This window comes from Manacus vitellinus, unplaced genomic scaffold (genome assembly GCF_001715985.3).
Source record: "Manacus vitellinus isolate BGI_N305 unplaced genomic scaffold, ASM171598v3 scaffold_9_pilon, whole genome shotgun sequence".
In the NCBI taxonomy this organism is placed as follows: Eukaryota; Metazoa; Chordata; class Aves; order Passeriformes; family Pipridae; genus Manacus; species Manacus vitellinus.
The window spans coordinates 2,280,437-2,291,591 of record NW_021940917.1 but is presented as its reverse complement, the minus strand read 5'-3'; the positions used below and the strand labels follow the sequence as shown (position 1 = coordinate 2,291,591).

Sequence of the window (11,155 nt, the reverse complement as noted above, 5' to 3'; positions counted from 1 at the left end):
AACTTCTTTGGAGAAGACAGGCATATAGCTCATTTGCAACAGACACTGCATTTTGAATTCAAAGCACAAACAGTCTCTGAATGGTAGATACATGTAAAATGAATGAGAAAATATACAAGGAATTATGTCAGTTTTTTTAGAACTAGGGTTACATTTTAGCTCCATGGCACCTGTTGTTCCCTATTTGAAAATGCATCTTTACAGTCCCTGAAATTTAATTTCAAAGACTAGGATCCTGAAAAGGGGCAGTTGTGCCTCTGTTCATCTAAATGATTTTCACGCTATCTGCAGGAAGGGCCAAATAATTGCAACAAAACCAGAAAAAAAAATCAAACAGACCTAATATAAAGTCAATAGGAATTAACAACATGAGTATACTAAAAGGATCAAAGTTAAGGCAAAAGATATAACCTGAATGAACTGAAGATATAAAGATATATGCCTGAATGAACTGAGAGCACTTTCTGTTTATTTATAAGTTAAAGCTGGGATAGCCTATCAAATTAAAAAAAAAAAAAAATCACTGCAGGAGTAGAAACTCAGTTTCCTAACAAATTGATATTAACAGAATCTCAGCTTTGCCCTTTTAGCTACAAGCTTTAAAAGACTAAGCTGAAGTCAAACTGTACTCGAGACTGCAGCCTTAAAATCTAGACTATTTACTACAATAACTCTCACAGATACACCTGTGTATTCAGCGGGAATAATAAACAATGATCCTAAAGAACAGTAGTAATTTCCTGTTCTGCATGCCATGCTGGTACACATAGCCTTGTAAAACTCTGTTGCATGGTATACAATCCTCACCCAGCCCCAGGCTGGATCTTTGAATTCCCCCCTCCATCTTTCACATAGAAAGTAAAAATTTTACTGCAATTAAAACCCCTTAAATCAGCTACCTGCATAAGGGAAACTGGGTTTTAACAAGCTGGAAAGCAGACTGAGAATGTAACTAAGCTGACTGCTAAATTAACTCTTAAAAAAACACCTAAACAGCTGAGGGAAAATGTGTAAGTTATAATGATCAATTCAAGCTGCTTATGGAAGCATTAATGTAAATCATTCAAGTAATCCAAGATGCACTCCAACATCTGTTATTAAAAATTTAAGGCTTTTATGAACACCGTCTTACATACAAAAGGAGTAATAAACAGAACAAAACTGTTTACAGTAAATACAAACATCTGAAAAATCTCTGAAACCTGTTTATACAAATACTAATAAATTCTTTAATATTTTATACAACTAGAAGGTGCACAGATTGGCATTCAAGCAGTCAATGCTGGCAAACATCTGTCAGACAATAACATGATTTACTCGGATAACAATATAGTTTAAAATGCCATAAATTAAAAAATAAGTTAGTTCACATTTTTTCCCCAGCTTTTATGTACATCTTAAATCTTTAACGAGATCTTGTAGCCTTCTTCAGAAGCTCGAGGTCTTTCTGTCGGCTTTTGATTGCTCTGGCACAGCCATACTCTTCCAGTTGTAAAGGGATATACTTTTCTATCTGAACGAGCCCATGCCCAGCAGGACCAGTAAACAGCTTAATCCAGGATGGCTTAAAGCTTCCTCTGAAGCCCAGGAAGGCCAGGCTTCCTGTGACAAAAACAGCTCAGCATTACTAAACCAGCCAAGCTCATTGAAGCACAATACACAACCGGTTAGGAAGAAAAGGGAATGTTCCTTCAAAATTCTCTCCCCCACATTATTCAGAACATTAATCCACTCTCAGCTACACACATACCTCACAAGGAAATACTGATTTGCAATTTCCTTTTTCAATATACAATATGAAATAGTCTGAAATCTTAATTTGAAAACACAGCTAATTGGACAGCTAGAAAACCTGCTTTCTGAGACACAACTTGTGCCAAGCCTCTGAATGGATGAGAACTACCCCATGTGGCTTTATAAAGTCATCATCCCTCAAAATACCAAGAGCTGTTCATTTCTAGCTTCAAATTTTGTTACAACAGGAAACACTAGCCAGGTACAGGAGATTGCTTAAAAACAGATTTGCTGGGTGAGGCACAAAATACAGGCTTCACGAAAAAACTCCAGGACTCTTTTTGTATAATCCACAGGCACAAAGAACTGCCACAGTAATTTCTCTGTTTCTGCAGAAGCCCACACCAGTGCAAACTGGCAACCACTCACCGCCAGCTGCATCCTTTACACACACCCCATGAGAAACCCACCACGCCAACATAAACACACAGACCAAGGTGGTGTCAAAGAAAATGTGCAAAATTTCCACCAACCGTTACTCTGAAGATAAGGTGGTTTCGCTGTCCCCAGGGACATTAAGGCTTCTGCTAAATTATTAGGAATTTCTAAATCACCTCTTGTGCTCAGTAGAACAATAGACCTGCAGTAAAAACAGTACAGAGACAGCAGCTGTTACAAACACAATATTTTTTTAATATTCTGCTACATGTCTTTACAGCTAGCTGGTCTCATAGTCCACTTCTTTAAGAGTACTCATGACATGGAAACAGTCAACCCTTTCTGAAAGCAGTACTAAAATTTTTCATTTTTAAACTGACCTTAAAATGTAATTTCAAAATCACTGTAAAGTGGTATTTAAACAGAGTTTAATATTTTGTATCAAAAAATTAAGTTTAGATATTAATCCCTAATTAGCATATTAGAATGGTGATTTTTTTTCTGACACCAACTCTATCTTTCTTTAATGATAAGTAATTTTCTCCCTATGGGGAGAGAACAATATGATATCTTTCACATAGTCCTTGCCAGTGTCCTCATTAAACAAAAAGTTATTGTTTTACACAAAGAAGCATTATTACATGATGTTTAGTTAAGAAAATAAGGTGAAAGACAGGCAATACCACAAAATCAAAAATGTTCAAAATTTGCTTTATTTTCTTAAATAAGGCTAAACTGTCTGTTAACACGGTCCTGTGTTTGCCCTTTTCCCTCAACCTAGATATCTCTTTTGCTCACTTTCAGTGCTCCTGTATAAACACCATTATGTTAAATCCTCATCAGAGAACGGAGCTACAGCGTACAGAGCATATTGGAAATAAATGGTCATTATGCATACCTTTGTGGAATTCCAGATTTTAAATATCCACCTACATGCTTAATGTCTATTCCAGAAAATAATTTGTTTCCCAACACTGTGCCAGCGCAGGCATCTATTATAACAGTAAGTATACCATTATCCTTGAAGGAAAACATGGTGTCATTGACCTGAATGGGAGGAAAAACAGAGAGAAAATAACGTTTTTCTTCCTTTCTTAAAGTTAATATGAATCAAAGAGCAATTCTACTACATTCAGTGTTAATGTTATTCTAGTTTAGACACAGTGGTATACTCATCATCATCATCATGGCTGGGCTTTGCGAATGAAGATCTGGGAAGGGCTCTGCCCATGTTTGTTACAAGCACACTGGTGGCTAAAAAGGCCAATACGAGATAGGCACGTCTGGTTGCAAAAGGCACAGCAGAAAGACTCCTTAGGTGATATATTCTGCAAGACACGATTCTGTGTTGTCTTTTCTCCTTGAGAGTGATCCTGTGTGCATTCTCAGAAGCATCAGCAGCGTTACAGATGGTGTGTCTCCAGGCCTCCCGACTGGAGGCCAGAGTAGACCAGTTATGTTGATCAATATGGCCAAGGCTGAGATGTTGTTTCAGGGAGTCCTTGTATCTTCTCTTTGGGGCTCCTCTCACGCGGCAACCAGTGGCAAGTTCGCCATAAAGCAGGATCTTAGGGAGGCGGTGGTCCTTCATCCTGGAGATGTGCCCTGCCCAGCACAGCTGTGTTCTCAGTAACATGGCCTCAATACTCGTGACTGCTGGCTGTTCTAGAACAGATGTATTGGTCACATAATCTGACCAGTGCATGTTTAGGATTGTGCGGAGACAGCGTTGATGGAAGTGTTCTAGGAGAAGCAGGTGGTGGCGGTAGATGACCCATGATTCAGATCCATATAGGAGAGCAGACAGCACTGTGGCTCTGGAAACACTGATCTTTGTACTTTCCTTCAGGTGTTTACAGAGGTATACTAATTTCCTTACAAATACTTGTTTTCCCTAACATCTCTTCAATTTTCTCCTTGAGAGGACACTGCCATTAGGATTTCTAAAATTACACAGGAGCCTTAAGTCCCTGGCTTCTAAAGAGATATTGCATACTTCGGGTGACTTGATACCTGCCTCCATCACTGCTCCTGCTTCAGGAAGATAAAATTCAGATTCTGAACCACCTGGACTTCTGGACAATAGTGCAGTTAATTGTTCCCTTCAACAGTCCAGTCACTAACTAGTGAGTGCGCTTACTGCTCTGGATATGGCAAACACATTCCTGTAGAAGTTTGCAGTTGCTAAGGTTATGCTACTCACATGACATTTGTCTGGCTGGATAATTCAACCAAGCCAATGTACTGACACTGAAGAACGAAAGGCACATGCACACTAAGCTCTGTGGTGCAAGGGTGTCTGCAAATGCTATTTCAGTATCATGTGCAAGTCTCCTTCAGCATGAGAATGGAAAAGTCAAATTAAACTACTTTTTATACAGTATTGCATTCCCTAGGCTTATTGGGGCCACACTAGGACAAATACAGAAACCTCTATAGATTCTTTCGTAATTGTCATTTTGAGGACTTTAGCAAAGCTTAGTGGCTTGCATGACCCATCCTATTAACTTGCTAATCTGTTAGCACAAGGAAAATTTCAACAACATGGATTTAACAAACAGGTTGTTAGGTTGTGTGTTTCATGTATTTCCAAAAAAAGCCAAAAATGTATACTCACACAGACTTAAATACAAAACTTCAGATTTTAAACTCTCCCTTATTGGAACATTGCTCTCTCCAGAAGAAAAGGATTCAAATACAAAATGGAGCTTTGAAGCCTCGCTTTCTGAGGTAAAACATCAACTTTTTGAGTGTTCGGTTTTTAAACAATGAACCATCTTTTCATTCAAGTGAAGAAAACTGAGGTAAGCATTATGTAGAGCTATACAACTGTTATAATACAAACTGCTAAAATTATATTTAAGAAGAAAACCATAAAGAATACTTACAGATATAAATGCTTGCTGACCCCTGCTTGATTCTTTTGCATCACATGAATTAATCTGCACAAGGAGGTAGCTTTTGTGAGGATCACTGGTGAATACCATCTAGATATCAAACAAACCAGTTAATTACTGATGTGTCTTCAACATTTTATCATGCCAGTTTATGACAGCCCATGCTCGAAAGCAGAAGAATCCATACGTCAGTGGCATTATTTATGGTACTAGTAATCCAATTTCAAGTTCATGCTAATAAGCAGAGATCCAAAAATAGAGGAGGAAGGTTGGTCATAGATTTTTGCAGCAAACCTATTCTACATCCTCCAAGGAGCACAGACAATACTGAAGTGCAAGGCATCAGATCTACCTATGCTTCTCCTCTGTAGCACTGAGTGAGAGGTGAACAAAAGACAAAAAGAACAAAAACTACGATGGACTTCCCACCTTCTGGCATACAGAGATTAATAGTGTGACCAGTGCAAAGTGGTAAATTCAGTACTCTGTGATGAAAGACTGAAATTTGGACTAAAATTGAGTAGAGAGAATCTACAGTTCACGAAAAGTTTTATTTTATTTTACCTGAGTTGTGCCACAACTTGTACATGGTACAGTAGTTTTTGCTGGCATCTGCTTTATGATAGTTGGTCCTTGGTAGTACTTTGGGTAAGCTTTTGCCATGCAGTTACTTATCCCTTTTGCTGAATCTTTGGTCACAATCTTGATCCTTTCACATCCCTGAGATGAGCAATAACTGTGACCATCCCTATTATATTTGGCTTGAAGAAATAAAAACAGTAATCTAACAAAAAGAGGAAAAATAATCTAAATTAACCAGTGGAAATAGAGGTATTTATTTTAAACCTTAACAGCTATATTTCGTAATTTTCAGAAACACAGAAACTACAGTATTCACTTCTGCACTGCTATCCAAACTTTTTCAAAGTATTTACAGTTTACTAGCTTCGGAAGTCTCCAATGATATACCTGAATTTTCCAACAATTAGAGACATCAATATGAATGCAGATGCTTTGCAAAGAAGCAAAGTCCTCAAATCAGTGGCTTGCAGGATATAAAAACCAAACTGCAGAGCATAAATATTTTCTTTGATCATAACATCTTTAGAGACATGCAGCAGTAATTGCTTGGATATTCAGCTTCATGTACCAGCACTGGACAATGAAACTGTGCTATTGCAAGTGCCTAGAAATGCAATTTAGGGCGTAGTAGTCAAGTATGTTCACGGTACACAGAGACTGGCAGTTCTTTTATTACATATTCAAGTTACCACTGCAGGTCTTAAACAAAGAACATAAATGTCTTTTCAAAAACTACATTCATCTGCATATGTATTAAACACAAATTAGCAGACAAGAACAAAATAAATGAGAGAACAAATTAAAAGTCTAAGATCGATGTTTGCAAAACACACAAGTGGTGTACATAGGACTGCATTTATTGAAAGCTGACCATATCTTAAACCTCTCAGAAGGATCTCAGTGGCCACTGTCAGAAGTACTTTTGAAAGAGAGACTAGGGTTTTTTATGTTCTTTTGAGACAGCTGAAAACAGATTAGGATTTTCAGAAATATAGTTTTTAAATGTTCTTGCAAGAGAAAGCTTCTTGGAAATTTCTAGAATGTTCAATTTAACAAGAAGGCACTAAGAAATTAGCTCCTGAAAGGCATTGCTCTGCAGCACACCAGATACCACATTTTCCCCAGACACAGGGTAGGAAATATCACTGGCAACTGCAGTTCTCTTGAAAAGTATTTCAATGACAATGACTGCACTTTGGAGATGTAAAGACATATAAAGAGAAATATTCTTTCAAAGAGGCTTTAGGCTCCATCACTACAGCTTCCCTCTTACACAGGTGTCTCGACCAGTTGCTTTTAACACTATCAAACTGGACATTTTAAGGTTAAACAACATCTTCTAGTAGGGTCAAGTTGCAAGGAGTTACCCAGTACTGTTGTCAAAGTAAAACTTCTTGTCTGATCGATTCTTTTCAAGCTCCGTAATTGAAGAGACAGGCACGTAGCGCTCTACTTTGCTTGACAGAGCAGACGACCGCCTCTGAAAGGTTTCCAAAACTATAACAAAATCTGTATTTGGTTGGTAACAAAGACCAACACGAATCCAGTCATTCCTAAAAACAAAACATATGAATCATTGTAGGAACAGTTTAGATGTCAAAACACAGCAAACAGACCGTTTCAAAAACAAGCAACAGGAAAACAAAAGTTCCCAAACCCTCAACCAGAAGATCTTTCTTCCCCTCTCTACTTTAAGTCTTCACCATCCCTCGAGGTTTTAAGGATGAGACTGGATGTAGCACTTAGTGCCATGGTCTAGTAACCGCAGTGGTAGTGGATCAAAGGTTGGATCTGATGGTCTCAGAGGTCTTTTCCAACCCGGGTGATTCTATGATTCTTTCCCTCTATGCACAGTCTTTCATTAAACGTTATAGTAACTCTGATTCTCTCAGAACCTTTTTTTTATACTTCATAGACATTTAGTAAGTTTATCTGACAACAACATCAAGTATGATAAACTATTCAACCCCAATTCTGCTCAATGTCACTATTTGTACATTTTCTTCTCTAAAGGTTTTTTCTTAAAGACAGCATACTGGACAAATATTTAACTTCAGGTGGAGGTCTACTGCTTATTCTCTTGCTTTTCATACTTTAGTATTTGTAATTAAGAAAAAAACCCTAACCTCAGCTTCAGTCTTCTTCATGGTTGCAAACTCTCACACACATTAAATGTGCCTTTTTGATCACAGACATGAAAAGAAGTAAACATACTTGTTGAAGTTAATGAGATATAGATAGGTGACGTTTGGAGCTTTTCCATTCCAATGTATTGTGTAGCCCTTCTGGAGCATCACTACTGGCTGATATTGCTGAAAGGCAGCTCTCTGATTAATACCCCGAAGAACCATGGGATTGGCTGGGTACTCATCTCGGATGATAGTCATGGAAAGATTCTGTCCATTCCAGGTTTGGACATAAACCTGTATGATATTAAAGAGGATGAAAAGAAAGTGGAAGATTTGGACACTGTGCAAAAGGAAATGAAATAGCAAAGCACAATCAGTACATTATTGACCAAAATGCTACAACTTGATACTCTGAGTTATGTAATACACAAATATCTCCTGAATAAAAGTACTATTTGAAAAACTATTGTAGATTTTGTCCATTTTACAGACAAAAAAGGGGAGGGAGGAGAAAAAAATAATAAAAAAAAAAACCAGCTATGATACTTGACCACACAGACCAGGAACCAGAATGGGAATCAAACCTGTGAGAGCTGTATTCGAAGATGGTATTTAACATCTCCAGAAAACAAATCAACCAAATAAACCCTTAAAATCCACTCTGTGAAAAAAAAGCAGACAGAACTCGAGTGGAAGACAACAGCTCCAATGCAAAAATGTTTTAGCCTATAGGGCTGCAACATATAACTCTAGGCAAGCATCCACATTTACTGTTACCTTGCAGCGTCTAATAATGTACTCCCAGTCCGCATGCTGAAGGGAACATGACACAAGACACAATTGGCCAAAAAGTGTAATATACATAAAAGAACTTCAAAAAGCAAAAAAAAATTTGAAATCTAAAGATATGGAATTTTGTATTTCTTGTGACCTGTGACCCCACAAGTAGTTCATGTTGTAGATTTGCCCCAAACAGAAAGCCAAGAGTACTAGCCTGTGCATAGTTCCCACTGCAAACTACTCCATTCCATTTTGTAATATTAATGCATTTGGGGTGTTGAATCAAGTAATTATCCATTCTGCCCACATAGGTATCCTTGTAGTCAGTCACTGAACCATCTAGATCATGAAATATTGAGTTCTTGTCACCATCCAGATCTCCTTCTTCAAACCAGGGACCAGGCTTTCCAAAGAAGGCTTTCAAAGAAACCTGACAACAACAATTAAAATTTTAATTTTTTTTCCTCAGGTGAAGCACAGACTAACACTTGCACATCTGCAGAAACACAGAACTTTGACAGTTTATTAAAAACCTTATGGCAAAGACAGTGGAATCTTGCAAACCAGACACACTTTTTTAGTAATGGGCTCAGGCCAGTTCTTGCTTCTGAACAGTGTTAATATTTGCAACTGAAAATTCATTACTAAGGATATACCTAATCTTACAAAATCTTACGAAAACCTCCCTTTCAGCTTTATCAGAAAGTCATGAATCATTTATTATAATGTATCATTCCTCTGTTTGTGTTGGGTTTTTTTTTTGCTCAGGAGACAATACACCCTGGGTGACTGCCAACCAAGAGAGAAACTCTAGAGTAGGCATGCATGGAAAAGACGACCTAGGGCCCTTGTCTGCTTATTTTAAATAGAAGAAAACGATTTACAATACTAAAGGAAAATCTGTGATAAACTTACGTTTGGATCAAACTTCACAAGAGAAATATTATTTTTTGGTGTCATCTGCCATGGATTTTTCATCAAGAACCCAACTGCACTGGTAAATCTGTCTGGAGTTGGCACAAAGTTTTTGAACGTGCACTTAGTAAGGTGAATAGGTCCATCATAAATTTGAAAGCCTCTGATTGGAAATGTCCTGTAGATGCAAGCAAATATTTATACCATCCTGTAACAAAAACCATGATATGCCTGAATCTGTGTCATAAATACATTTCCTCTCAGAGGAATCACTCTGAGAATGACTCACAAGATAGATCTTAGTAAAGGAAATATGGTTTCTGCACTTCTCTAATGAACCAAAAAATCTCCCACTCTTAAATTTTCCTGTTAGAAGAGCTATCACTGCCCACTGGCAATTGTGCCTCTTTTCCAATATGAAAAATACAGCAGGAAAATAATACCAGCTGCTCTTTGACCGATCATGGCAACTGGGAGAAGGGACTGTAGATTGCAGGAAAGGAAATGTCACTTCTAACTTGAAGGAACATGCAGAGAATGGCAGACTGGTAAGCCTCAGCTTGATCCCCAAGAAGATGTTGGAGCAGCTAATCCTGGAAACTATTTTCAGTCATCAGAAGTAATCAGCATGGATTCACCAAGGAGAAGTCATGTCTGACCACCTTGAAAATTGGTACTGGCCTAGTAGCTGGGGGTAGAGCAGTGGACAAGGTTTACCAAAACTGCAGTAAGACTTTTGACATTATCAAAGATCCTGTAAGATCCTCATGAAGTACAGGCTGTACGAGAGGACAGTTAGATGGACTGAAAACCAGCTGAATGGTTGGCACAAAGTCTACTTGGAGGCGTACTGGTGGTGTAACCCAGAGGTTAGTACTGTTCAGCATCTTCATTAGTGATCTGCATGATTAGTCTAAGTATAGTCTCATCAAGTCTGCAGAGGGCACAAAGCTGAGGGAAGCAGCTGATACACCGGAGGGTTGTGTTGCTATCCAGATAGACCCCAACAGGTGAAGAAATGGGCAGATGGGAACCTCATGAAGTCCAACACAGGGAAGTGCAAAGTCCTGCACCTTTGAAGTAACACCTTTTGTGCCAATGAAAACCAAGTTGACCATAAGCCAAACAACGTACCCTTGCCACAAAGAGGCAAAAGGCATCCTGGGCTGCACTGGATTACCAACAAACTGGGGGTAGTAATCCTTCCCATCTGTTCAGCACTGGTGAAGCAACACCTACTTTTTCCCAGTACAAAACAGATACGGAGATACTGGAGAGTCCAACAAAGGACCATAAAGATGACAAGTCCCTGGAGTATCTCCCATAGGAGGAAACATTGGGAGACCTCACACTGTTCAGCCTGGAGCAGAGAAAGCTTAGGCAGGGATCTCAAGGTATAATATCATCTGAAGGGAGAGTGCAAAGAAGATGGAGCCAGACTCCTCACTGTGACAGGACCAAAGGCAATGGGCATAAGATGAGAAAAAGGAGGTTCTTCCTAAACACCAGGAGAAACTTTCTCACTGTGAGTTTGACTGAGCACAGGCAGAAGTTGCCCAGGGAAGTTGTGGAGAATCTATCCTTGGGATGGCTTAAAGCCACCTGAACATGGCCCTGGAACACCAACTCTAGGTGACACTTTTTGAGCAAGGCAGTTGGACAAGATGACCTCCAGATGTC

At 38.7% G+C, this 11,155-nt stretch overlaps 1 protein-coding gene across 1 annotated transcript in view; it reads right to left on the bottom strand.

Moving 5' to 3' along the window:
* Positions 1-218: 218 nt before the first annotated feature.
* Positions 219-11,155, bottom strand: part of CEMIP2 (cell migration inducing hyaluronidase 2) — a 50,243-nt gene continuing 39,306 nt past the window's right edge. Inside the window, exons 16-24 of the mRNA XM_018086039.2 lie at positions 9,476-9,653; positions 8,775-8,990; positions 7,866-8,074; positions 7,019-7,204; positions 5,634-5,853; positions 5,061-5,159; positions 3,071-3,219; positions 2,268-2,374; positions 219-1,602 (exon numbers count right to left, since the gene is read on the bottom strand). Of these exons, the coding sequence (XP_017941528.2) occupies positions 1,406-1,602; positions 2,268-2,374; positions 3,071-3,219; positions 5,061-5,159; positions 5,634-5,853; positions 7,019-7,204; positions 7,866-8,074; positions 8,775-8,990; positions 9,476-9,653 (1,561 nt within the window). The 3' untranslated portion in view covers positions 219-1,405. The remainder of the gene's footprint in view (positions 1,603-2,267; positions 2,375-3,070; positions 3,220-5,060; positions 5,160-5,633; positions 5,854-7,018; positions 7,205-7,865; positions 8,075-8,774; positions 8,991-9,475; positions 9,654-11,155) is intronic.